Below are 26,728 nucleotides of genomic sequence, written 5' to 3' on the forward strand. Positions count from 1 at the left end.
TTGATGTCTCAGTAACCGGGTGCAGGTATGGTCCAGATATCATGGATTGTAAGTTTACCTGTTGGATGTGATGAATGAGGTGCATGAAGTGCGGTTTTAAGTCTGCTGGAACTCCATTAAGGCTAATAATTTCGACCATAACAACTCATCAATCAAGTATGTTAAAACACATTTTTTCATTACTTTGGTTGGGGAGACCCCCTTCAAATAAATGCAAAGAGATATAGACTTGTCTTTATTTTCTTTATTATTTTTTAACTACACAATAAGTATAAATATTTGCCGAAAAAAGAAAAAGAATTAACAGTAAAAGTGAAGGCAGCTTCCCCCTCTTAGGCGGAACAGCATGTCGATGGTGCTCATGTTTTTCACACCGTAGTCCGCCAGGGTTCCGGTCATCATCTCCCGGCTCTGGTGGATGAGCCTCTGTTGGTTCGCCGGCACGCCCTCTCGGTGCTGGACTTTTATTTTGAAGTCGCTGACGGTCTCGGTGGGTTTGACGCGGTAGGTGCTCAGCTGGCCCTTCTCGTTTTTGAGGAACACCTCGATGTTGGCGGGCTCGGGAGGCTGCGTGATGACCAGGGACACCCGGGACCCGGCCTGGAGGCCGTAGGACTGCAGAGACCGGGAGTCCTCGCTCATAGTGACCCTCTGGCAGTTATCATAGACCAGCCGCTGGGTCGCAGCGGGAACCCCCATCTCGGTCTCGATCTGAGCTTTGAGAGATCCAACAGTGGTGTTGGGAGGCACGACCAGCGTGCGGGACGTCCCGTTCAGCATAACGATGGTTATTTCCATGATTGAAGCAATCTGGGGAAAATAAATAAATAAATAAATAAACATAAATAGAAAACATCATTAAAACATAATAAAACTATCATTTAGTTTTAAGGGAAGAAAATATCTCACCTGGTTTGGATTTTGGAGCAACTTGTCAGACAGAGTGTCGAGTCAGCCTGCAGGTGTGAAGATGCTCAAACTCAGCTGACTTTATATAGCCTGCCTCTAAAAATCCTCACCCTCCCTCTTTTTTAAGCTTTCGATTTCCACCTCTGAATTAAGTTTCGATTTCTATTCTCCAAAAGTCATTTGTTATTGTTGACATCACGACAGTCCGATGACGTTCCAGCAGTCTACCTGTAAACCAGAAGTCATGACATGGCAGGACCAGGGGGTTTCCAGGAGTTTTTATTTACCTGTTGAAGGCATATAAGGATTCAAATGATGAAATCTGTGGTCCAAAACTGTAATAGAAACATACTAATTTGCATTAAAGATATACCTACAAACAATGTCACAAAAACCACTGAAAGAATTTCAGCTAATACAAATGATCCTATAGAATCTTTACATTTTCATTCAAAATGATTTCTAATCTTGTCATTTTCACCCTTTATTTCATTAAAGGCTGAATGAATTAAGTTCCCATGAAAGTTGAGTTTTCTAAATAAACTTTTTTTGCAAAACATATTTGAATTCCTTTATAATTGCAACAGATTTTTGAAAAAAAGTATCAAAATAAAAGCACAATGAATATTCTTAATTGAGAGTACCCTTCAAAATAAAATGTTTTAAACAGTTATAAACAACGTTTTACCCGCTGAGACATTTTTAATTAAAAATAACGAGCAACAAATAAACCAGAAAAAAGTTGAATTATAATTTTCATATGCTTTAATTTTGAAATTCTTGATAATTCTTTCTAAGAAACATCACTTTAATAGAGAAATGTTTTTAAACTAAGTCTGATGGTGGGATAAGGAAAGTGTTTAACACAGATTTCAATGTTTTAAATAATGAATACAGTTCAGACTCCAGTTTTTTGAAAAAGCTATCCTGTCTGAAACGCCGCAACAAGCATAAAACGAAACTCAAAGTGATCATTTTCTTGCTGTTGCTGGACAGATGCCACCTACTGAACATTTAACAAAGTCCTCCAGGTCATCAGCAGTTGCACTTTTCATTGTGATTACACTCAGTCTTGAGAAAACACCACGTAGCGAAACTCGTAGCAAACACGCCCAGTCCCGTCACACAACAAATATAAATTTTATTGCAGACACATCATAGCTCTGAGTGTTTGAGCATGGAAGACCGCTCCTCTTTTTTAGGCAAAGGAATGTTTCCTGTGATAGAAAGAAAAAAAAATTAGTAATGATCTTGCAAGGACAACAAAAATCACAGAGATGCACATTTAATTCAGCAAGTTAGCAATGAGCAGACATCCTTATCTTTACCCATACTTGTTTTTTTTGTTACCTGGTGGTACTACAAAATATTCTTCGACTGTTTTTCTTGAGAGCTTAAGCAGCTCCTCCGCACAGCCACCATCCACCGCCGTATCTTCCCTCAGGTATAAGGCCCTGTATGGATTATAATACCGTATTTATATTGTTATAAATATGTTTTATGAAGATCTGTGTGGTTTGTACCTGTCTTCCAAAACTGAATCCATTGGTTCAATCCCTGTAGTGTCAACAACGTGAAGCTGGTCTGCAAACCGTATAGCTTTTTCCAAACACTCCAGTCCTTGCTTGGTACGGAAATCAACCAGGGCCAGTCGCTCCAGCTTGTCCACCAGGTCTGGAGGGATTTGTGCAGGCTGGGCAATCCGTGTAGAAGAAAAAAAACATCACACAACTTCCTTACATCACCACTTTAAATTTAAATCTCCTAATTAGCTTTATTGAGTCCTGTGGAGCAATTAAATCTGTTCTGCAAACTAAAGTGACATAGTTTTATACCCGTAACAAACTTTAATTTTAAAAGATCATAATTTGGAACTGATAAAATTGCTTATTTAGGGTTATCTTTAGATTTTGGGTTGATTTCAGTAATAAACATTTTCGGAGGGAAGATTTTTCCAGAGAACAATAATAACTGAACGGCTGTTTTGTAAAGAAAAAAAATAATAATCATTTGTGTTAGTGATTTTACCAGAGGAAGCTGGTCCTCTGATACTGGCTCCCATGTTGGCTCCCTCGGTATCTACAAAAGAGAGGCAGATGTTGAATTTCATCTGGAAAAACCAAATTTATTATTAAAAACAAACGGTTATAATGAACTCCTATGAAAAGGGAGGCTTCAATTTTTTTGGGTTTTGCAACTATAAAAGAGTCAAGTCAGCTTTTTTTTTGTATATAATGTGTGCACATGATATACAGCACAGATGACATTTCCTTCCTCTCAACCCACAGTGCAAACAGCCTATAAAAATAACAATAATACTAACAATAATCTATAAGTAGGTCAGTGCAAAAAGTGGTAATGAGATAGTTTAAAGTGACAACAGAGGAGTGGGTGATAGCAGTCTTTGGTTGAGCTGATGTTCTGATGCAGGTGGAAAAAGAAGGATGGGTGGTGTTTCAGTTTAAGGTCATAGCAGCGGGGGGTGGGGGCAGTGGGGTAAGGCTGGGAGGGAGCTGAGTTTCCTTATTGCCTGGTGGAGGAAAGTGTCTTTGAGCCTGATGGTTCTGGCCTGGGTGGTTCTCTCCTCCCTGATGGCAGCAGGCTGAAGTGGCTCTGGGATGGATGTGATGGGGTCACCTGCAATCCTGATGGCTGTGTGGGTGAGGCGAGAGTGGTAAACGTCTGAGAGGCCAGTGAAAGGGACAGCAGTGATCTGCTCAGCTGTTTTCACAATGTGCTGCAGAGACTTCCGGCAGGACGCGATGCAGGCTCCGTACCACACGGTGATGCAGGTGATCAGGATGCTCTTTATGGCACCACTGTAGAAGGTCTCTTCAGTTTGTGAAGGAAGTACAGGCGTTGGGCTTTTTTGGCCAGTGACGCAGTGTTGTGGTTCCATGACATGTCTTCGGAGATGTGCGCCCCCAGGAACATGGTGCAGCTCACCCTTTCCACAGGAGCACCATTAATGATCAGTGGAGCGTGTTGGGTGCGAGTTTTCCTGAAGTCCACAACCCTCTCCTTTGTCTTCTCCACATTCAGGTGGAGATGGTGGTCCTTGCATCACAGAGCCAGCCTGCTCACCACACTCCTTTTAGGTCGTCCCACCAAACTTGATGAAGAGGTTGGAGCTTGATGTTAGGGTGCAGAATTAATAATTTCAAATGAAATTTGAACATGTCACATTTGGCTTTAGTGAAAAGAACCCTGACTAGAACATAAAAGAATCCATTATTATATGCGGTCAATTCCACATTTACTAATCAATTTTTAAAATCTGTAATAATTAAAGACATTGTATCTTACTATGCCTAACAGTAAAAACAAAATGTTTTTACATGTTTTTAATTTAATGTATGTTTTGTAATGGATATGCATCCTCAATTTGATTGTTCTACATGTTTGTTGCATTTTAATAAATAAAATAAAAAACCACAAGAGCAGCAAAACAACAAACAAAACTGTTACTGTTTCCATGGAGACAATGATATATATGTCGCTTACCTTCGGATTGTGGGATTTCGAGCACAACAACCGAGTGAGATTTAAGATGGAACCTTCCCTGTTAAATGTCCTGACCTTTGCATTAAAGTGCACATTTTTAAGTAACAGTTTACATGAAGGACAAATCTGTTTAAGCAGCACATAGTAGCTATTACGGGAAGTGGCAAGGCAAAACGCTGACATTCTTTGCACATACATATATATAGCAAGCTAATGACGTCTGAAATTATTAAGAGGAAAAAATAGCTTTAAAAAATTCACTTAGAGATAAAACTATCTACAGATAGCTACGACTAGCTAGACCTGCACGAGGAAAGAGAGGCGGGGCCACTTTTTACTTCCTGTTTCCTCAAAATTGTTCTGTTGAAATCGATCAGATCACTGATGTTTCTTAGTTTATTATTTGGCAGTTTACAGTAGAGTACAGTAAAGCAGTAAAATAAAAGCAAATACATTAAAACCAAAATCTTCCGATATATACGTCGCTACTGAGGAGTTTACAGATTTGAACCCGTAGTCTACAAACTTTCACAGAGCGCCCGGATAGCTCAGTCGGTAGAGCATCAGACTTTTAATCTGAGGGTCCAGGGTTCAAGTCCCTGTTCGGGCGTACATTTTGATTTTTTTGTTAGTGTCCTAGCCTTAGGATATGGGTAAAGTAATGTTTAATTTTACTTACACGACATTAAATTAAGATAAATAAATATATAAAAACATCTCCATTTATCTGCATTAGTCTTGCTATTCATACATTTTAGGAGAAGAATTTTATTTTCTTTAAGCAAATAAAACTACCACATTTTTTGCATATTTTATTTACCAGTATATAATTTTATTGTTTTACAGTACATACTTGGAACTGGACACAGTTTGTTATAAGCTTTACAAACAAAGCAGCATTTGAAGAAAAATAAATGAATGAAAAAAGATATGCACATTTTGGCAGAAATAATAGAAAAATACTTTGCACAAACATACATTGCAAATAGTCTTACTACATTCATGAAACAACATATAAACACTCAACTAAAAGTTTCTGGTTATGACTGGGAGGCATGACAGATAGTCAAAACATGAATCCAAATTTTTGCATTTTGTTGGTTAAAAATGCATCATTCTGAAATGTTGTTTTCTATTTCTTAGCTCAAATGACTACTTATATATAGAAAAACAACAGCCTTTAATAAGTAATTTTCACTAAATGTTACCAACGCAACAGATTTATTTAATATATTATTTATTCAATAATCATAAATATATGTTGATATTGAAACAAAAAAATGTATGACAAAATCCAAGACTTTTAAGTTAAATAAACTGCACAATTTACAAAATATACAGAAGTTCACTGGATAATTAAAAAGATCTCACTAGAAATGATTAAATGAGGCTTGTTTTCAGTATAAATCTTTAGCCAGACAACCAAAAGCCACTCAGATTTCCAGCTATGATTTAACAGAGTTAAACATTTTGAAGCAATAATAGTTTTTGACTTAGTTTTCTGAAAAGACACAGCAAGTCTTACACAGTACACGCATCATACATAGAATCGCACAGTATCTTGCAGACAATGCAGCTCTAGAACATTAAAAACACTGTTGGATATCAACTTCACAAAATTTTAGTTGGAAGCTTAAGCACTCTGAGCTTTAACTGAGTGCTAAATATAAAATGGAGTTTCAGTCACATTTCAGATTCTAAATTGGTCTGAGGGAACCATTCAAAATTTGGAGTGTTAAAAATGAAATACATTAAAAATTGGACATTCTCGCCTTTTCAGGAAGAGAAAGATGACTTACTGATATATTTTTTAAGCTCATCAGCTACTAAAATAATTGCAATATAAACTTTCACATTGCATTTCTAATAAATATAATCTCTGGTTGAATATAGCTTTTTATGTTTTGGCTTGTAATGTGCAACTACAACTCGTTTTTCTTAAAATATTAAGTGCACTCTTAAGATTTACATTTCAGGAATGTCTAAGAAAAAACATTAGGACTTTTACGGTTTCATTGGCTTTGACTTGTACACAAAACAAATTTAAGCATATTTTCATAGAGGCAAAACAAATAGTTCTGAAGATCCGGTTGATTAGGCTCATAGCAGCAAACGGTGATTGATAAGAAGTTGGTGTTGTATACTAGATGTGCCTGCTTGTGTGATAGACTCTTGTGCTGCTACAGCTGTTCACTTGGAAGCAAAAGAGGAAAAAACGGCACAATCACTTGTTCTCTATCAGCATCTGAACTTTGCACACCAGATCTCTGGCCAGGGTTAAAATCTTCTTGATGTTGTGGTGCTCTGCCATTTCTGAAATAGAAAAAAAGTAAAGTTGAAGTGAATCAGAAACGCCATTGATTTTTGTCTTAGCCTATCAGGCGATGTTGAAACAATTTCTTCAGTCAGTATTTCTGTTCAACCTTGTTGGAGACCCACTCCAATGAGCCAACTGTAACACCAAAAACTGTATTTCTAACATGTTCTTTGGGCTCATGATGGAGGACATATATAAAGAAAATTAAGCTCAAAATTGTGTTTCTAAGTATTTATTTATTCAAATTTTTGTGAAGCAAAAGTCTGTAGCAGGGGTGTAGGTGCTACAGTCGGCGGGTCACAAGCTCCCTGCTCCACTCAATTCTGATGCATCCACTTGCAGACCACTAGATCCATGTACGTCTTTGTTTTCCTCGTCCGAGCTGGCATCTGGGTCATAAGTGTATGGCTCGAAGCTCTGATATTGCAAGATGCAAACAAAAGGAAAATGGGAAGTCAGGGGAGGCTTACTCTGCACCAACAATCCTTCCCACAACTTTCTGATGAACTCCTGCAGCTCTGTAGAAAATATGTCCTAACACAAGTTTTTTATTTTGGCTAAAAACAGTCCAATCACAATAAAAAGATCACTGTTTGAGAACAACCATGCAGATGTGGTTCAGTAAGACAGTAAAGGCAGGATTTTTGGTGTAGTTTCACAATGAAAGTCTGCATTTAGATGACAGTAGCTATAAAGTTGGAGAAGAATAACTGGTCATCATAAATCACAAACTTATCAACAGCAGACAAATTCGAGGACAGGTGTTACAATGTGCCGTGACAAACCTTTCAAACAATGTCATTCACACCATGTTAATAACCATTAAACTACCATTACCTTTCCTGACTGTCAGAATCAAAACTTTTATGTTGCAAAAGCCTTGTCAGGGAGTAAATGACAAAATGTTGTGAATGAATTTTGTGATTCAAAGTGAGAAAAACCTAAATTGTTTAAAAAAACAGAGAAAGGAAACCCGGCCCGTGACTCTAAACTTGAGCAAAATGGAGGGAGAGTTGTTTTCCAAAGGGTTTAATCAGAGGCACTTGGATTAATTTTATGGCTTTCATGGTTTATCATTTGTACGCTTCTACCTGTCTATTTTTTATTCTATTGCCTCCTCAAAGCCACAACTTTTCCTTCCTTTTTATGTCTATTTTTTATTGTTGTTGCTTTAAATCTAATGTGTCTTGTGACTTATCTTTGTTTTTAACTCATTTTTGTCTGTCTTTTTTGGTAATCACCTTGAGTTCGACAGCATGTTGATAAAAAGTGCTATATATAAATAAAGTGTTTGATTGATTGAAAACTAGACTCATTGTCCATTTTTCGTATGCGACACTATATTATTTCTTAAATATGATGAATTAAACAAATGATGGTACATGTCTGGTGTGCATACACTCAGTCATAGAAATGAATACTAACTGCTGCTGCTAATGTCGGGTCCCTGTACATCAGTTTCATGCCTTCAGCTTGGGGAGCTGCCTATTGTGTCTCATGATCACAAGTCTTACTCTGTAGACAGCTGGAGAACATTAAGAAATGCATATTTTTTATTTTTAAACTAGATGGCAAAATTGTTCTTTTCAATAAAAAAAAGCTATTGTTATCTACCGAATGACTTTTTTTCTTGGGATAAACTTGGCAAAAAGCACTATCGTCCAGAGGTGAGCATCAGCTGTGTGGTGTTTTACCATTGAAGAACTTGATGATGTCCGTGAAATCCATGTTGTTCTCCAGAATGATGTCTCTGTACATCTCCACCAGTGCCAGGGCAATGAAGAGCACAAAGTGATTGGAGGAGACATATTTGGCGGCCCAGATGGTTTCCCACACAGCAAAAACATCATCATATACTAGCTCTGAAATAAAGTAAACAGAAAAAGAATATGTGTGTGTCTCTAAGAGGTCCTTCTCCACATTCAGCACATTTTCAATCTTTGCTGCACAACATAATGTAGAATAACCACAGCTATCACATGAAGAAAAATGCTTAGTTGATCCGTGGCTTTAAAAAAGGAAACAGCTAAAATGTTATGAGTGTGTGACAACAAAATTCAAACAGGACCTGACGGTTTTGACATTTTTGTTTTTTGAATTTATTAAATAAATATCCAAATAATTACAAAACTCTCTGCTTTTCTAACTGACTTTCCTGAAGTTTATAACACATTAGAGGTTTTTTGTAAATATTTACTTTTAAAGCAAAAGGTTTCTGAAAATGAGGATTTATACTTTTCTGCTTATGGTTCCTGATCACAGCCACTCAAGCACTGCAGTCATTTGATTGGGCCTGTGGCTCATTCAACTGTCAGTGTTTATGGATTTTGGAGGAAGGGGAGTTTGCAGTGGTAATACAAAAGAGAGATATGAAAGAAAGCAGATGTCTGCGGAGGATACAAAGCAGCTACACTGAAGAAAGAGAACAGAAACAAATGGGAGCAAAGCTTCACAAAGAGAAAAACACAATTTTTCCTTCAATTCAAACAAAGGTTTTTTTCCCACAATATTTATTCCTGGATTTGATAACATTTCAGACGATTCAATCCAAAGTAAGGTTTAAAAGGTACTTCCTGGCCCTAACCGTGACTCTCCAGCTTCACTTTACCTCGTTTAAAGTCGAGTAGAAACCACCGGTAGCAGAAGTAAAAGTGGGTGTAGTCTCCATTCTGGTGCATCAGCTCAAACAGCTCAGAGTCCAAAATCTGCACCCAATTGTGGAGAAAAACTGTCATGTTTTGCTACAAAATAAAAGGAGGTAATGGCCTGTTATAAATATAAATCTGTCATTACCTGGATCAGTGAGCGCATGTTTGCAAAGTGTGTATCCATTGCTCCTCCATGAGGAAAATTTTGATTCATCCTTTTCATGAGTTCAGTGAAGCAGCTGAAAGCCAAGGCCTCTGGAATGAGGTGAAAAGATAAGTTGAGAAAAAAAAATCAGGCAACATCTGCTTTGTTGTTTCAGCAACAGGTGAACAGTACATGCTTATGTCGAAGTAAAGAAGGAGTCCCAGTGACCCAGTGGCGGCTCACCATCATCCAAAATGACCAGAAGTGGAGCCAGGAGGTCACACATCCCCTGAACATATCCAATGTCAAGGTGTTTCCAGATGTAGCTGGAAAGATTCAAGCAGCAGAGGTCAACTCAACTCCATTTAGCAAAGTCTATGAGTCTTTGACTTTTTAAGACTTAGAGGCAAATGTGCTTTGTAAGAAAAATGAACATTTTTAAATGATGGCCTTGTTTATTCTGGATTATTCTGTTTGTAGCTCACAAAGTTACATCAAACAGATAAAAGCACAACACATAATAAAATATGAGCTTTAAAGAACGCAGACCTAATCTGTCACCTACATGAGGCTCTGAAGAGAACCTTTAAGGTAGAAAAAGTACAATTTCAGTTTGTTTTAAACTGGCCAAACATGGGATTTAGATTTTCTTTGAACTGATTCATCTGAATTACATCATAATACAAAAGTAAAAACAAATATGGACCAACAAAAACCAAAAAAATTACCTAATTTTCAAAGTACATGGCGTATACCTATGAAGTGCTTTATTACCTTTTTTGAAGGCCCAAAGCGCTCCACAGACACAGTCCATTTTATTTTTTTCCTGGTCAAATCATGACTAATCATCATAAGTTTGATATATCTATAGATTTTTGTCTCATTTTTTGTTTTCTTTAGTATTTGTGCATTTAATTCCTTGAAATGAATTATTCAATTCCCATTTACACACTAATGGTGCCATCACTGGTGCCAACCTATGACCACCAGGAGCAATGTGGGGTTCTGTGCCTTGCCCAAAGACACCTCAACACATGGACGGGCAAGGCGGAAACCAAGCTTGTGATCTGTAAAGAAGAGGTTAACCACTCTGTTTCTGCAACACGGCCACTCCTAAGTGAAGGTTTCTTTTGCTCCTCTAGGTGTCAGTGTTTCACCTGCACATGATGTTGCGCAGCTTCTCCAGGTTGGCAGGAGTGAAGTACCAGTAGTTCCTGTCACAGCGCTGAACGTCTTTTTCGATGCGATGCAGATTGAGTGTGTATAAGTCCAGAAGCTCTTGCTGCAATACAAAGATCAACAACGAATGAAACAAACTCACACGAGTGAAGGTGGTATTGGAACAAATGCAGTGGTTGTTTAAATGAAGTTTAAAAACTGAGTGCATACAGGGTAACTGCTCCCAGCCACTTCTCTGGTGGTCACTTCATCCTTGATGTCTTCAGACTTGACCCCAGCATCAAATGGAGGGTAAAGGCTTTCCATCTCTGGCTCTGACACAACAGATTCACTGGCTTCTGGACTGACTTTTCCTCCTTCCTGCCTGAGTTCCACTGGAGGGTTGGAGTCCTGAGAGGAAGGTGAGGGTTCACAGTGTCTCTTACTGCTCCAAGGCACCATGGAAACTTTGGCTGTGAGTATCTCCTCCATCTCAATGGCTGAGGGAGACTCGTCAGAGTCAGTCATGACCTGAGGCACATCTTTCTGAGAGGCACAGACGGCTCCGCTTTCCCTTAAGGCTCTGGTATCTAGACAGCTACCAGGGTTCCTTCCATCTTCAGGAATTCCAGGGCCTGTATGTGTGTTGTCTTTCCTCTGTGTGGCTGCAAGAACAGATTTGTCTGATTCCTTGATACTTGTCATCCTTCTTTCATTAATCTTGGAATCTCCCTCTGTGTTAGCAGTCAGATCTTTTTGGAAACACTCTGTGTGTTTTTGCTTTGATTGTGCTGCAGCTGTTGTTCCAGTTTTCTCCATAGTGTCCACAGTCGTTTCCTTTTCTGACAGCGCACACTCTTTTTTGCCTTTGTTTTCCTCCACAACCTCAGCCTCAAAATTTTCCACAGCCTTGGTCATGTTAAACAATCCCCCCTCTTCCTCACCTTTGTCTTCCTCTTCACCTGCCACTTTTCTGTCTGTTCTTCCTGTCAGAGCTCCACCTTGTCCTCCTGCAGCTTTGACGGAGCTCTGCAGTGTCTGAGGCACAGATGCAGACCTATGGTTGGCATCAGGTGCAGAGCTGTCCTCAGTGCTGAACGATCCCTCTGACAGGCCAGATGTGATGGAAAAGTTTCGGGAGGAGGGATGTCCAGAATCGGGGGAGCTATTCTCATTCTGAAGGGCTCCATTTGGCATCCTGGGTACCTGTTTGGCTTCTTCAGGCTTTGGCTCCAACTCAATCTGCTCCACTTCCTCCACAGACTCAAATACCTGAAAGGACAGGGGGGGCAACATGACTTTACATCAGTACCATTTTTGAAAAAACTTTATTGAAAAAAGAAGTCAAAGTTTATGTGACAATCATGGAGACAGGTTTTTCTTACCTGTGTGCCACTACTAGAATCGCTCTGCAGGTGAGCTAAACTCTGCCTGTCTGAGCTCCTGGAGGACTGGGACAGCAGGAGAGAATATTTTCAAGAAAAGTAATGCTTTGAAAAATACTTCTGTGTATTAATCTCATTTTTAAAGGGCATTCCCACAACCTGCTCTGCCAAAAAATATAAAACAACGTTTTTAGTCGTATTTTTTCTTTTAACAAAAACCCATAAAAGGAGAAAAACAGCCTGTAAACAGATGTTTTTCAAAGGCTGCAGGATTAAGCTTCAGATTCATATCTAGAAAAAGCTGTTTGCACAGCACTTCTCGAGTGCAGTTCTTATAAAAAATAGATTTCAGATTTTTTCCAGAAGCACAAACCCATGAAATATTAGACTTTCTGCACTACAGCCTCTCTGCTATTTATCAACAACTCCTTTCTGTGGTCCAGTTGATGTCAGATCTGACATGTTTCAGTGTGAATGATTCTCTCCCCTGCCTTACCTCATTGCTCACAGTAGAATCATGATGGGTCATCCTCTGACCAGAGTTGTCTATACTGGCCCCTGAGGAGCACTTTGCCAGCGCTGCTGCATGTTGCTCCTTCTCTCGCTGGCGGACTATGCCCTCGCAGCCCAGCCACTCGCTCATGGTCTGCTGGTAGCTCTCCCGCACTTGTTCATCCACCTGCAGTAAAAAGGCGAGGAGTCAAGGGTGAGTAATTCAGGAGTGAGAGCCTCTGAGGTAACGCTGAAATCCCAACAACTCACCTCTTTCCTCTGAGCCTTGGACATTCCAAACTTGTAATGACCCAGCAGGAATGGCCACACGTCTTTCCGCAGCGAGGGCTCCACCCCTCCAAAGTAAACCAGGCGGAGAAGCTCATGCTCCTTGTAGGCCTAAAAATATAAAATAAACCACGTATGAACTATTTCAAAAACCTTTCTATTTGCCTTTCTTTGTTTAAAATGGCAGTTAAACCCTAAGAAGTGTAATCAAACAGCAACACCAGGCTGGTTATCAATATTTGAGAAAAAATAAGCCATTTGTATTGTCCTTTCAGAGCTTTTCTGTCTTCAGATGAAAATCCTTTCCTCTAAATAAAGGCATCCTCATGCCACAGACTATTAGTCTCGCTTCATTACTTGCAGTAGTGTGAAAGATGAATTAAAAATAGACAAGAGGGTGATAGAGATGTTTAAAAAGATCAGTTCATTGACATCAAACAGATCATACTGATTTATCAAACCTATTAATCGATTTGCCTACAAAGTAATTTTTTATTCTTTATTTTTAATCTTGTTTAGGTTGTCGTAAGAATTTTTGATTTCAGAAAAGAAAGTTTCATTCTTGTTCATTTCATATTGCTAGTTATGTGCAAAGAGTTTTAAAAAAGCAAATGAAGATTTGAATAAAAGTATAAAAATGTTATCTCTTAAAAAATGTATGTTTAATTAAAGTTGCAAATCAAAATCCAATTATTCCAGTGTTATGGGAGTGAAGTCCTGTTCATAGGTTGACATGGAAACAGGGATGCTGTTGTGAATGTGTGTGAACGCCAGCAGTTTATGTGCAGTTTGTGGTGCACTTCAGGGAATCCGGAGATCCTTACTGTGCTGTCCTGGAGAAATGTCTGCCACACATCTGTGGTGAGCCCTTCGTATGCGTCACCTGGCACATCCGGCGCCACGATGGTGTGATTGACAAGAGCGGACAGGTGTGTGCGCACAGTGGACAGGTGTCGACAGTACGCAAGCCCTGATGGATGACACAGTTAATTGTTTCAACAGCAAGTGGTCATTCCACCTCCATTTGCAGCACATTTTGTGTGTATTTTGTGTATTTTGGATAGTGGAGGAAGTGCATACAGCCGTAAAACGCCCTGGAGATGATTTGGTATTTCATGTTATCACACAGCAGCTTCAGAGGAGTCCTGCAAGAGAACAGCACACATCACCCATCCTTCCAACACTACCTTTACACTGCCATGAAACCATTCACATCAGGTCATCAGATAATTGTGAACATAACAGACTAAATCTGACTTAAGGCTTAACATAGGGGCTAAAGCTGACCTTTCATCAAATGATGTACTATTGTGCTGTCATACAGAACAAATTAGCCCAGCAGCTGGTCTTTATTTCTGCCCATTCTTATCAATTTTGCCCTCCCCAACACGTCCCCTCTACAGCGAGTTAAATGTCATGTGATTGTGTAGTTGCCATGTTCTTGTATCTTTCATTCGTCTCTGCATTGTTTGTACAGTGAGTCAGTGCAGCCCTCGCTGTCGGCGGCATGTATTCGTTTGTCACCTCTCGTAGTTGCACCCCTTGAGTGCCGTCCCGTCAGAGAAGCTCCCGTGAGAGCAGGAGGAGCACGATGCCTTCCTGAGAGGGGGCTGCCACATCGTAGCTCCCTGATCCATCAGGTCTGGGGGCAAAGCTGCAAGCAAAAAGCGTTCAACTTCATTTTTCCTTTGAAACCTTCCCACTAAGACGGATTTAAGACAGGAAGTACAGCATTTTTGTACTTAAATAACTGTTGGAGCAGAGACAAAGCACACGGTTGAGGGATCTATGGAATTATTGAATAATTCAAAAGCATACTTAATGCAGCGTTTGGAAAGAATAAAATCCCTGGAGAGAAAGCCATGTTAGATTAATCACCCTATCAGATGTTAAAAGCCTGTTAAAAGGTTATTGTGTGGGGATGCAGTAGGAAAGGTGCGACATAATGTGGATTTAATAACACAGCACATCAATAAATTTCACCAGTGGTTCAGGTCAAGCCAGGAGGATATTAGATATAGGAATTAAAGCGAGGCAAGCTGAGAGATGGACAGAGGAGCCGAGGTCTGACAGTGTTACAACAGCTTCCTGTGACTGAGAGGGATTCTTCATGACAGCTCCAGAACCTCTTGGGTACAACAAAGGTCCCTGTTTTGGAGGGGGGACTGTCCACTCATTTGAATAGAAAGAGATGACGTCAAACAGGGAGGGAGGGTTACAGTCACAGCAAAACAAACAACGAGTTAAGTCTCCATTAAAGTGAAAGATCCTGGCGAAGCCCCTAGGATCTGCTCATAAGGGAAACCCACCAAATTCTGAGCGGCTGTTTGGAAAGAGGATGCGGAAGACATAGTCCATGGCTTCATCTTCCTCCTTGTCGGATACAGAGTCTGAGGATCCAGATCCAGGGGGAAGCCTTTTCTTCAGTTTGGGAAACACCTTTCCCTGCAAAAAGAGCAGGAAAAACATATAAGACCTAGAAAAAAAATCAAGATACTACAATACTAAGTGTTAAGAATAATTAGAAACAGAATAGTTAGAAACTCCCTTTTACTTTTTATTACACTAACTTTTATTTTTATTACACAAATGGTTTAAACTTGATTCATCATATATTATCATCTCAAAATTATATTACATTTGAGGACAGCACAGCCAAGCTATTTTTCTCACAGTTTCTTCTCAAACTCCCTTTTTCTGTGTGTGTGATGCCTCAGAGATAACTCCGTTGCAACCTTGGAGTTTCTCTCTAGCAACAACCTGTGGGCGTGATTTTCACACCATTGTCCAGTGTATGATCTTCTGAATATGCAAATACAGGGTTTATATACCAAGCCCATCTCTGAGCTCCGTTGTTCAGACTTTGAATGCACCATGTTCATCTGTCTGTCCCCTTCGTGTTTGTACGAAGTAAAACCTCCACAAAAGATAAGTTTTGTCTCAGAGTGATTATTCATTTGTTTCTGTGTGCAGGAAACTGAAGGGTACGAACCTAACCTTATTTTTATCTACAGTCCTGTTTAGAAAAATCAGTTTCCTAACACTCAGTATTCCAACGCAGTTCAATCCTGCGTGTGTCAAGATGATGAGTGATTTTGTGATTAAGCCCACTTTAGTTTTTGACATCCAAGGTAGGTTTTTCGGTTGTAGACACAGAGCTGTTCATTACCTCACAAAAGCACCTGTCACTGCACACAAAACAAACTACGGTGATGCTGAGATAGCACTACAGCCCACATTCATCAATGTCCCTCCACACAATGCAGCACTAAGGCTCTGGTTAAACTCATCAATTCTAATGTCATTTTTGTTGACATTTTTTGGTAAGGTTTTCCAGTAAAAAGTACTAATTAGAAATTTGCATTGTGTTCTGAATTTGAAACTACAAAGAGACCATCAATTCTGACCTTTCCCCTCTGGGACCAAAGCGGAGGCTCCAGCTGGCCGTGAGGAAGCAGGCCGTTCTCCAGGCAGGAGAGGAACTGGAGCAAATGGCCTCCTCTAGGGAAGCGAAGTGGAGGTCTCTGAATCCCATCTTGACTGACCAGCACCACTGTCCCCCCACTGTCTACTACAAAAGACAAGGATTCCTGTTAAGCCAAAGGTGTCTGTAGTAACTGGGAGAATAAAAGAGTGGTGTTAAAATGTAGCTGTAAGTTAAGATGCATATACCTTGTTGATGACAATGCAAATAAACTATCTCCTCTAAACAGATTGTCATAGCATAGTCCCAGTAAACACTGTAAAACAGTACATTAAATAGATCATTAGCAAAGCCACAATATATTTTAACATCGGCACACCACATTTTCAATCAACAATGAAACATTACCAAGAATGTTTGCATATTTTATAAATAAATATAAGTGTCAAAATGTTATCCATTTTATGCTAAATGAAAATATGAGGTTGACCTTGTGTGCATAAATAAACCAGAACAGCTCCCCAATGCTATAATCAATTTCTTTTGGGTGAAAGAAGCCATGCACAGGCAGTAGAACATAACACGGTTTGCTAGTTTGAGAGATGCTGACTGTCTCCGCCAATAAAGCATCTGCTGGCTGCTGCTGTGCTGAAAATAGGCCTCATCAGATCAGCAGCGTTTATTCAGCGCACTGAGCCCAAAGCGACAGACAAACACACTGCATTATTCAGTAACACCCGAGTGTTGCAGAAATCGCAGCGAGGGATGCTAGCTTGTGTTTGAGGCACACGTCTGTCTTTGTAACAGCATCAATTGCAGGCATACAATTGCAGGAACAATTAAGGAGACATTTGCACCTGCGTTCATACTCCAAATCCGCCATGGAACCATTCATGAGTTGATTGGGAGTCCACTTCAGTGTCATGATGTTAGCAGTCTGGTGCAAGGAAAGGTAACCTGGTATAGCCTCCATGTCATCCCTCTAAAACAGCCACAGGCACATATTTTTTTAATTAAAGACGAGTGTTGTCAGTAAGAACAAACTTGGAGCAGATGGGCTTGATTATAAAGAAATAAAAGAATCCACTGATCAAACAATCATTTGCTTTGTGTGCTGATAAAAAGAGGAGACAATGAGCACACCGTCCTTTTTGTTTGAGAGAAAATGCGACAGCTGTTCAGAGATGCAAAGGCTAACACTGTGAAGCTGTTTGCGGATAAATATCTTGCCGTTGACTTAATCTGACAGTTACCGGTTGTACAAGCACGTTATTCTTGCCGAACAGCAGAGTGGCCCTGTTGTTCTGATGCAGAGACTCCACATAGTCACGAGCTGATGGTGATGGGGACGGCCGTTCATCCATGCTGCTGCTGGAGTGTCGCTTCTGGATCTGCATAGCGTAGACACCAAACCAGACAACAAAGGGATGACTAACACGCTCTCGTCCGTGCGCATCACTGCCCGTGTTTCTGATACCCAGAAATGTTGCTGGGTTTACCGGGAAGACACAAACACACACACACACACACACACACACACACACCAAGGGCAGCACCTACAGCTGTAAAGAGTGATGGGAACTGAGATTGCACTCTGTCTTTTTTCCTGGGACTCGCTGTACTCACTTCTCAGATATTTGTTACTGCATGTGAGTGACAAATGTGATCAACATCAAAAGAACAAGACTATCTCTTTTTGGTTTTGAACTTACACAGAGTGCGGGCCTCTTGGTGGGAGAATCCTGCCTGCAGTGGCCACTATGGATCCGATGTCTCTGCACCAACTCATCAGCAGATGGGTCTGTCCAGAAGTGATCAGCTGTCTTCATCTTTGTGTATTCCAAGGCACAAGGTCCAACTGTCAAATGGAGTAAAGCACAAGATTATTCTTATTGGCTGATAACACGGTCAAAGCAGAGGTCTGCAACCTTCAACTCCAAAAAAGCCATTTGGGCCAATTTCTCTCGGAGCAAAGCCATAAAGTTCATAAAAATTCAAGTACACTGCTTTGCATTTATGTTGCTGTTCCTTTTATACAACATATAAATGCATGTTTTTTATTTATAAAAAACAAACTATATAAAGAAAAAATGTTTTTTTCTAAATATAAACTTGTTTTTTACTATTGTCAAAGGGTCATATGAATTCTTTTGAGAGATAGACACCCTGTGAAACAAAGGATCACCCTGCTGCAGTGAATCTTCTCCAAAGACAACTTTTAAACAATCCAACTTATATTTGGTCTTTTCTCTTGTTATGCCTTAAATGGCCTACAAAATCACCTTTTTTGAGTTTTTATATGTATTATAATGTTAATTCCTCAAGACCAGCTGCTGAAAAGCAACCCAAAAGCGGTATTTTAATCCATTCACGCATCTCAGAGTATTCCTCTAAACACCTGCACTCTGAGCACCAGCCCCTTCTAGTCCACAAAAACAAGCCGGTTTTCACATTGTGATGTAAGAGGGAGGAACAGCCCCTTCCGGGAAGGCTCTGCGCTGCCAGCACCGCCTTTAGGCCAACACAAACACCCACTTTCTCCACGGAGCTATTGGTGATTGCCAAAACGCTTTCTTTGTCTATGCACATATGCAGATCCATCTTTGCACAAGTTTGGATGTTTGTTTTCGTTGGTGAAACATAGACGCGCTGCCGAGGCCGGTTCTGGTTTAACGTCATGAAATGGGCGGCACCCTCAATGGAGCGAAAGGCGGAGCCTCAGAGATCGAGTTGCCTTACTTCCATTTGGAGCGAACTCTGGAAAGTAACTAATATTTAATGAAATAAGAATTTGTTAGTAGTTAGCTGAAGTTAATACATTATTATATATATGGATATAGTTTACACTTTTTTCTTACTTACTAATGCTGTTAACCAGGAAGTAATTGATTTATGAACAATTATAACCATTTAAAAAGAATGTACATATACAAATATTTCGAAAGTTTCCTCTAAGCAGCAACTAAACTATGTTTCGCAGTATAAAATTTGTGCTTTGAACTTCTCTCAGCTATAAACAAAGCTCACATATCTTGCTTTATCTTGCTATTGTAGAAGCACCTGAGCCATAAATTCATATAAATTACGAATCAATGTTAAATAAGTAACTCTTGTTTTTTAGATTCAATATTATTTTTTTATTTTTTAGCCAGAGGGCGAAGCAGAACAGTTAAGAGAGCCACATGTGGCTCCGCACCCTCAGGTTGCAAACCTCTGGACTAAAGGAAAATAGAAAGGTCTATTCAGGCACACACACAAAAAACTACCACAAAAGGCTACTACTGAGATAATACAAACCCTCACTGTAAATTGCATGTAGACATTATTGCTGTTCTAACGTCTTAGATTGTATATTTTAATTTAAATGAACAAGCTCTTGGTCATGTTGTTCATGTAAATTAAAATTCTAAGTCAAATATGTCTTAACTAAACAAAAACGTCTTAATATGAGAATTTAAGTTCAGTTAAATTTCACATTATTAGTACAATCTTCTTTTCCAGTTTGGAACCAGTAGATGGCGCTAAGTGGAAAATGTTTGCTTTTTGCTCAGAAGAAGAAGAAGAAAAGCCTCATGAAGCCTTCATGAAATTCAGATTCTATGGTGATGCAGTGGTTAGCGCTCTAACATCACAGTGAAAAGGCTTTGGTTCAAGTCCCAACTTTCTGTGTGGAGTTTGAATGTTCATTCCAGGTTTATGTGATTGTGTGGCCCTGCAACAAACTTGCAACCTGTCCAGTGTGTACCCTGCCTTCACCCAACAGTGGCCAGGTTAGATCCATGCATCAGATTAAGAAAATGGATGAAAGGATCAGGATGGAGGAATCTCTGTGTTTAAATATTGCAGTTCTAATTGAGATTATTTTTAGTTCTTCTGCATAAAATTGTCACCTTATTTTGTTTGAAACCCCTTGCTTAATACAATTTATGTTTTTAAATGAGTTGAGAATTTTTTTTTAAGTTTAAACAAAACCAAAAGAAGATTATATGATTTTCAAATCTATATCAGAATAAAATACAAGTATTTTGGTTAAATAAGATATTTTAATTTAATGAAACAAATTCTGTTTGTTATCTTGACTTAAAGTTTTAAGACAGCTTTTTAACTCTTGTTTTTATGTTGAAACATTATGTTGTGTTTTACAGTGCAAAGGGTGTAAATGATCAAAATGCATTAAAAATAAATGTTTAATTAAACATAGTATTACCCAACAATGATGCGAGGATTGGTCCATCAACAGGGTCCATTAGAAGAGCCTCTTTCTCATAGTATTTACTAAAAACAAATAAAATTTAAGTTAAACCTTTGAAAAAGAATTTTCCAGAATGGACAGAGCACCAGTTGTAATTTTCAGATGTTACCTGCTGTTCTCCACGAGGAAGAGGACAATCTTGTCCAGCACCTTATCAAACAGAGCCGCCTTAATCCACAGGTTCTTGACACCCTGAGGGTTGAGGCTGGGCAGTCGCGGCATCTTGCGAAGGCTGTCCTGACTTTGCAAGCTTTGACTTCGTCTGTTTGAAGAAAAGGTTTTTTGAAAAAGAAAAACCAAACAGGTTCTGCTTACATCTACGAGCATAAATAATTGGTATTTAAATAAAAAAGCACGATTTATTTAAAAGCTCTTTAATCATCAGTTGGAGCGCTATTTGAATTCATTGTTGGAACAATCAAAGGTGCTTTGATGCAAGCTTTGAAGGGTTGTGCTGTGATGCCTGAGAACCGGCTGTGATCAGCTCACTTTGTCTCCATGACCTGCTCCAGTTCCTGGGCCTTCTTGCACAGCTCCTCTGCTGGGGGGAAGCTTTTCCCCACCTTCATAAAGAGCGCTGCAATCTTGTTGCTGCGCAGGAAACCAGCTGCTCTCCGTTTGAGTCCATGCAGAACACATGCCTCCACCGCAGCTGCACAGACAAAAACACACTGAAGCAACAAGAGCATTTGCAATTTCTATACCAAACGTGTATTAAGATAAAACAAAACAAAACAGAAATACATCTATTCATTCTGCAACTTTATACACTTGTAACTGTTGTCATTTTCTCCCAACACTCTCTGAAGAACAAGTCTGCTCATCATAAAAGCCTAAAAATATCAGAGAATATTAAAAGTTAAACCGTACTTTGATGTACAACAACAAAGAAACACAAAAAAAAATGGAAGTTTTATAACCCAGAACGCATTTTTTTAGAGATGGAACCATGTTTTTCATCCCAACATTATCATATTTTCACAAGTGATAAAAAACAAGAACAAAGATGTTTTTTATAACACATTATAGATAATGACAGTAAGTGCACCCTCACCAGTGTTGGGAGTAACTTAATATTTTACTCATGTTCAATAATTCTTTTACAACAATTTAACTGCCAATCTTTACATTTTAAAGGAGCAAATGCAGTAGTTATCAGTAGATGAAAAAACATGTACTTTAAAACTAATTTTGATTTTTTTTTTTATTTATTTGTACATAAATTGTAGACTAGAGCCACATTTCTTGTTAAGCTTCATGGATCCAAACCCCTTTTTCCCAATAAAGGTATGTGGGTTCTTCACATAGCCAATATCTGCTAGTATAAAACTTTAAACCTGCATTTATTAGACAGCATTATTGTTTTAGTCGTTCTGAGTTGCATCGGCTTCAGGTTCTCCATTTCGTCTCTGTTTTCTCTTTTTACAAAGAGAATATTTTTATTTTTTATTTTCCATGCACTAAACTTAGAAAAGATGGATGGTCATCCAATAATACTGCCTTCAATTAACCAAAAATAAACCACATTGATTCTAAAATACATGATAAATACTTTGTACATTTGTCTTTTTATATTTTGCTCTACTGCGGCTGGTGTTACTCAGACAGTAACCTGGAAAAAAAAAATCAGGAGTAGAGCCATTGTGTAATGCCCAACGGCTCTGACAGTACTATTTAAACAAGTAATTTGTAATGTGGTAACCTGCGTTCACACCGCCCTCTGCAATGCATGTTTAAAGTCCATGAAAAGTCTATTTAACTTGATTGTCAAGATGGCTGCCGCTCGTCCAGACGGAGTTTCATGCACTCCAGACAACTGTAACCAAGGACATTGCCAACTTAGGGAAACCGTTCAAAAGCTTAGACTGGAACTCAGAGAGAAATCAATTCTGATAGAGAAAATTCTCTCAGTATCGACATCCCAGTCTAAGTATATCCAGCAGCTACAGCATTCCATTAACACCAACCGCTCCCTTTCTCAAACCCTTCCGTGGTTTGGAGAAACCCCCGCTGAAGCCCATTCCACCACTACGGACAGCAACATAATTCAAATATGTGGCCGTAAAAACAACGGGTGGGAACGGATGGACGGGGCACCGAGCACCACCAACACCAGCTCTGCACTGCTGGAGGCCAGGAGTCGACAGGACCTCCATGAGGACCAGGCTGATGCCGGGCCCAGGGCTCCAGCCCTCTGCTCTACGCCCAAACAGTCGTGGGCTGAGGATCTGTGGACCCGAACCCGACACAGCCAGTTCGGGGAACCTAGCGCTGACCAACCGCTTTGCCCCGCTGGCTGAAGACCTCACCGCGGCGTCAGCGACCCGAGCGGGCTCACCGGGACCGACATCGGGCAGAACGCCTACCGTGGCATCCGGCTCTGCTGCTGGTCCCAGCCAGGCGACGACTCCCGCTACCACCTCTACGGATCCAACGGCGTCTGCTACTTCGGTGCCCGCTTTGCTGGAGCCTGGCCGGCTCGCCCTTCTTCCCGGAGCCGCGGCACTGGCCCAGCCGCCCGGATCCTCTGCTGTTCCGCTGGCCCCCGCCACGAGAAGGAAACGCCGCCGTCTGCTGAAAGACGCGGTGGCCCGACGCTCAGGCGAGCTTCCCCGGGGCTCGCGCGCCGCAGCCTGCATCTCACCAGCTTCAGGGGATCCACTCTCCACAGAAAAACCAGGTCTTCACGCTGGAGTTCTGTCTGCCCGGAAACATCACTATGGAGCTCCCATTTCTCCACCTGAGCCCGCTGGAGCGGAGGCCGCTGCTCTTCACCCCGCTGCTGTCGCGGGGAGACCCGCTGGAAGACCCGGACCTGTGCAGCAGCCCGTGCTCATCGTGGGAGACTCCGTTGTCCGGCATGTCCGGGTCAGAAGGTGCCACACACACTCACTCTCTGGAGCTGTCGTCAATTACATTAAAAACTCTGCTCACCAACTTTCTGTCAAACACCCCTCTGCAGAGACTTTTATCATACATGCAGGCACCAACAACCTGAAACTGCAGCAATCAGAGACTCTGAAAATGGACTTCATCCATCTGATTCATACCATCCAACAGTTAAACATAAACTGTATCGTATCTGGACCACTGCCTGCACCCCGTTATGGAGACATCATGTTCTCACGCGTCCGTCAGCTTCACATTTGGTTAAAAACATACTGTCATTCCATAAGCATTCCATACGTTGATAACTTCACAACCTTTTACAATAGACCATACCTCTTTAAATCAGATGGTTTACACCCCAACAATAGTGGTTCCCGTCTTCTCAGCATGAGCATTGATCTCACCCTCCGTTCTTTCAAAACCATATCCAGCTGACGGTTGAACCAGGACACCCACACCCCTGACTCATCATTCTCTGCCATTCAGCATCACATACCAGTCCGCATCACCAATAGACAGTCAAATCATTTGCATTCATATCCACGTGCCTCGCGTGTTTGTTGTCTCCGACCAATTCACACATCAGTCGCAAAACCTACGACAAGCACACATCAGATTGTACCCACAACCATGAAGATGGCTCTTTTAAATGTCAGATCACTTTTAAATAAGTCTTTTATCATTAATGATCTGATTTTAGACCATGATTTTACCTGTTTGTTTTTAACTGAAACCTGGCTTGGCTCTGATGCACCAGCTATTCTCACTCAGGCTTCTCCACCTAATTTTAACTTTTTATTTTCAATCAGGGAAGGAAAGAAAGGTGGAGGTACAGCATCGATTGCTCACAAAAGAATTTTATCTGAAAATATTTTACTTGGTAAATATTGTTCATTCGAGCATCATGCTTTTGTCTTTGGAGACCCTCCTGTTTTAACTGTCACAGTATACAGACCACCAACCCCTCCTTCCTGTTTTATCGAAGAATTTTCGGAACTTTTATCATCTCTTCATATTAGGTACAATAGGATTTTAATTACTGGTGATTTTAATTTGCATGTTGACAATCATGATGATATCTATGCCTGTGAGTTTTTAAATCTTCTAAACAGCATGGATTTTCAGCAGCATGTCACACAGCCGACTCACAACAGAGGACACACCCTGGACCTTGTCATTACCTATGGTCTGTCCACTGGGGTGTCCTCTGTTGTTGACTTGGCCATATCAGACCATTATTGTGTGTTTTTTACTGTCACCAGTGAAATCCAGCAGGAAGCGTCAGTGAGAACTGTGAGGAAGCGGTATTTAACTCCTGAAGTGGCTGCAAGTTTTATTGATGTTTTTAAGCAAACTCCTGCTCAGATTTTACCTGCACCCTGTGATTTTATTGTTGATCATTTTAATAACAGACTTCAGTCTTCCATAGATGCAGTGGCTCCACTCAAAACAAAAACATTAAGAGCCACTCCTAAAATGCCATGGAAGACTGACGACATTAAGGGTCTGAAGCAGAACTGCAGGAGAGCAGAGAGGAAATACCGGAAGACAAATTTAATCATTCATAAAGACATTTTTAAAGAACAACTCAAAATCTACAATAACTCAGTCAAACGGGCCAGAACCTCCTATTTTTCAAAAATCATTTCAGAAAATAAAAACAACCCCAAATTTCTTTTTAAAACAATTGATATTTTAATAAACAAAGACTTCAACAAGTCCTCCATGCCATCATCTAATGCTGCATGTGAGGACTTTGCAGACCACTTCATGGGTAAAATCAATGCTATAAGATCAAACATGTCATCTATGCAGTACACGGATCTTAACAGACCACCAGCATTGTTTTTACCAGAAGAAACACTGGGGAGTTTTGTCCTGGTTGATGCAGAGATGCTTGGTCGAGTTGTATCCCAAGTAAACACTACAACCTGCCTTTTAGATCCCATTCCCACTTCACTTTTTAAAACATTTTATGGATTCTTTGAGTCAGAGCTTTTAAATATAGTAAACTGCTCTCTTCAGACGGGGGTCTTCCCCTCTGCCTGTAAGATGGCGGTGGTGAGGCCCCTTCTGAAGAAGAGTCAATTAGATCCAAAAAATCTGGATAACTATAGACCCGTATCCAACTTACCATTTTTAAGTAAAATAATAGAAAAAAGTGTCGCTACTCAACTGCATGAGTTTTTAAATGCCCAAAAAATTTTAGAAAAATATCAGTCTGGTTTTAGGAAAAGCCACAGCACAGAGACTGCTCTTTTAAAGATCGTTAATGATCTAAGATTAAACTACGACTCACAGAAACTTTCTGTTCTGGTGCTGCTGGATCTTAGTGCCGCTTTTGATACAGTAGATCACCAGATTTTATTAGACAGACTTAGGAGTCTGGTGGGCCTCTCTGGAAATGTTCTTAAGTGGTTTTACTCTTACCTGACAGATCGACACTTTTATGTAAGTATGGATACGTGCTCTTCAAGAATCCACAAAATAAGTTGTGGGGTTCCCCAAGGGTCGATTTTAGGGCCAATACTTTTTAATTTGTATATGTTGCCTCTTGGGGAGGTCATCAGGAGACACGGCGTTGACTTTCACAGCTATGCTGATGATACACAGCTTTACATCGCCGTGTCTCCTGATGACCTTGAACCTGTCAACACTCTTTTAAACTGCAATTTAGATATAAAGTTGTGGATGGCAGAAAATTTCTTACAGCTCAACCAGGACAAAACTGAAGTTTTAATCATCGGTTCTGAAGACAAGAGAGAGATGATTTTACCACATCTTCATAATTTTAAACCTTCTCAATGTGTGAGAAACCTGGGCGTACTTTTTGACTCTGAGCTAAATTTTATCCCACACATTAAAAATGTCGTTAAGACAGGATTTTATCATCTCAAAAACATTGCCAGAGTCCGCCCGTTCCTCTCTCTTGCCAGCACAGAGGTACTAATGCATGCTTTTATTTTCAGTCGTTTAGATTATTGTAATGCCCTGCTCTCTGGTTTACCCAAAAAGTCTCTTTCAAACTTACAACTTCTACAGAACTCAGCGGCACGAGTTCTGACGAGAACCAGAGGGCGAGAACACATTACACCGGTTTTAAAATCGCTGCATTGGCTCCCTGTGCGTTTCAGGATTGATTTTAAGATTCTTTTAATGGTTTATAAATGTTTTTATGGTCTTGGGCCTTCTTATTTAAATGATATTCTTTTAAAATATGAGCCCTCGCGGACCCTGAGGTCCTCCGGTGCTGGCCTCTTAGTTGTTCCCAAGGTGAGGACCAAAACTTATGGTGAGGCTTCGTTCTGCCATTATGG

The 26,728-nt window shown here is 40.2% G+C and overlaps 4 protein-coding genes and 1 non-coding gene across 6 annotated transcripts in view; 2 read left to right on the top strand and 3 right to left on the bottom strand.

Annotated features, from left to right (window-relative positions):
• Positions 1–224: 224 nt before the first annotated feature.
• On the bottom strand, positions 225–1,029 carry LOC101167545 (polyubiquitin). The gene is made up of 2 exons (XM_004072388.3): positions 910–1,029; positions 225–810 (listed from the first exon to the last, which is right to left on the bottom strand). The coding sequence occupies exon 2, from the start codon at positions 796–798 to the stop codon at positions 301–303; it is 498 nt and encodes a 165-aa protein (XP_004072436.1). The 5' UTR covers positions 799–810; positions 910–1,029; the 3' UTR covers positions 225–300.
• A 639-nt stretch (positions 1,030–1,668) lies between these two features.
• Positions 1,669–4,746, bottom strand: gatc (glutamyl-tRNA amidotransferase subunit C). The gene is made up of 5 exons (XM_020705945.2): positions 4,414–4,746; positions 2,938–2,988; positions 2,433–2,602; positions 2,260–2,363; positions 1,669–2,126 (listed from the first exon to the last, which is right to left on the bottom strand). Exons 1-5 carry the CDS (start codon positions 4,609–4,611, stop codon positions 2,065–2,067), a joined length of 585 nt encoding a protein of 194 aa, XP_020561604.1. The 5' UTR covers positions 4,612–4,746; the 3' UTR covers positions 1,669–2,064.
• Positions 4,747–4,950: 204 nt separating this feature from the next.
• On the top strand, positions 4,951–5,023 carry trnak-uuu. Its single transcript has one exon. It is a non-coding gene; the product is annotated as a tRNA-Lys (tRNA).
• A 189-nt stretch (positions 5,024–5,212) lies between these two features.
• The window catches only part of sgsm1 (small G protein signaling modulator 1), a 35,695-nt gene continuing 14,179 nt past the window's right edge, over positions 5,213–26,728 (bottom strand). The window contains exons 1-23 of one of the 2 annotated variants that reach the window (XM_023958471.1): positions 23,745–24,683; positions 21,012–21,174; positions 20,632–20,784; positions 20,478–20,545; positions 17,983–18,128; positions 17,524–17,661; positions 17,128–17,252; positions 16,519–16,586; positions 16,254–16,417; positions 15,156–15,291; positions 14,371–14,500; positions 13,927–13,991; positions 13,671–13,816; positions 12,829–12,957; positions 12,563–12,745; positions 12,067–12,132; positions 10,913–11,953; positions 10,681–10,805; positions 9,767–9,849; positions 9,524–9,633; positions 9,339–9,435; positions 8,425–8,592; positions 5,213–6,726 (exon numbers count right to left, since the gene is read on the bottom strand). In XM_023958471.1, the coding sequence (XP_023814239.1) occupies positions 6,638–6,726; positions 8,425–8,592; positions 9,339–9,435; positions 9,524–9,633; positions 9,767–9,849; positions 10,681–10,805; positions 10,913–11,953; positions 12,067–12,132; positions 12,563–12,745; positions 12,829–12,957; positions 13,671–13,816; positions 13,927–13,991; positions 14,371–14,500; positions 15,156–15,291; positions 16,254–16,417; positions 16,519–16,586; positions 17,128–17,252; positions 17,524–17,661; positions 17,983–18,128; positions 20,478–20,545; positions 20,632–20,784; positions 21,012–21,091 (3,510 nt within the window). In that variant the 5' untranslated portion in view covers positions 21,092–21,174; positions 23,745–24,683 and the 3' untranslated portion in view covers positions 5,213–6,637. Of the gene's footprint in view, positions 6,727–8,424; positions 8,593–9,338; positions 9,436–9,523; positions 9,634–9,766; positions 9,850–10,680; positions 10,806–10,912; positions 11,954–12,066; positions 12,133–12,562; positions 12,746–12,828; positions 12,958–13,670; positions 13,817–13,926; positions 13,992–14,370; positions 14,501–15,155; positions 15,292–16,253; positions 16,418–16,518; positions 16,587–17,127; positions 17,253–17,523; positions 17,662–17,982; positions 18,129–20,477; positions 20,546–20,631; positions 20,785–21,011; positions 21,175–23,744; positions 24,684–26,728 lie in introns of those variants that run through there. The other variant, XM_023958470.1, reaches the window with a different exon arrangement.
• Positions 23,204–26,728, top strand: part of LOC101156825 (sodium-dependent serotonin transporter) — a 30,928-nt gene continuing 27,403 nt past the window's right edge. Inside the window, exon 1 of the mRNA XM_023958472.1 lies at positions 23,204–23,398. Within this exon, the coding sequence (XP_023814240.1) occupies positions 23,242–23,398 (157 nt within the window). The 5' untranslated portion in view covers positions 23,204–23,241. The remainder of the gene's footprint in view (positions 23,399–26,728) is intronic.

The sequence above is a fragment of the Oryzias latipes genome, chromosome 9, assembly GCF_002234675.1.
Source record: "Oryzias latipes chromosome 9, ASM223467v1".
In the NCBI taxonomy this organism is placed as follows: Eukaryota; Metazoa; Chordata; class Actinopteri; order Beloniformes; family Adrianichthyidae; genus Oryzias; species Oryzias latipes.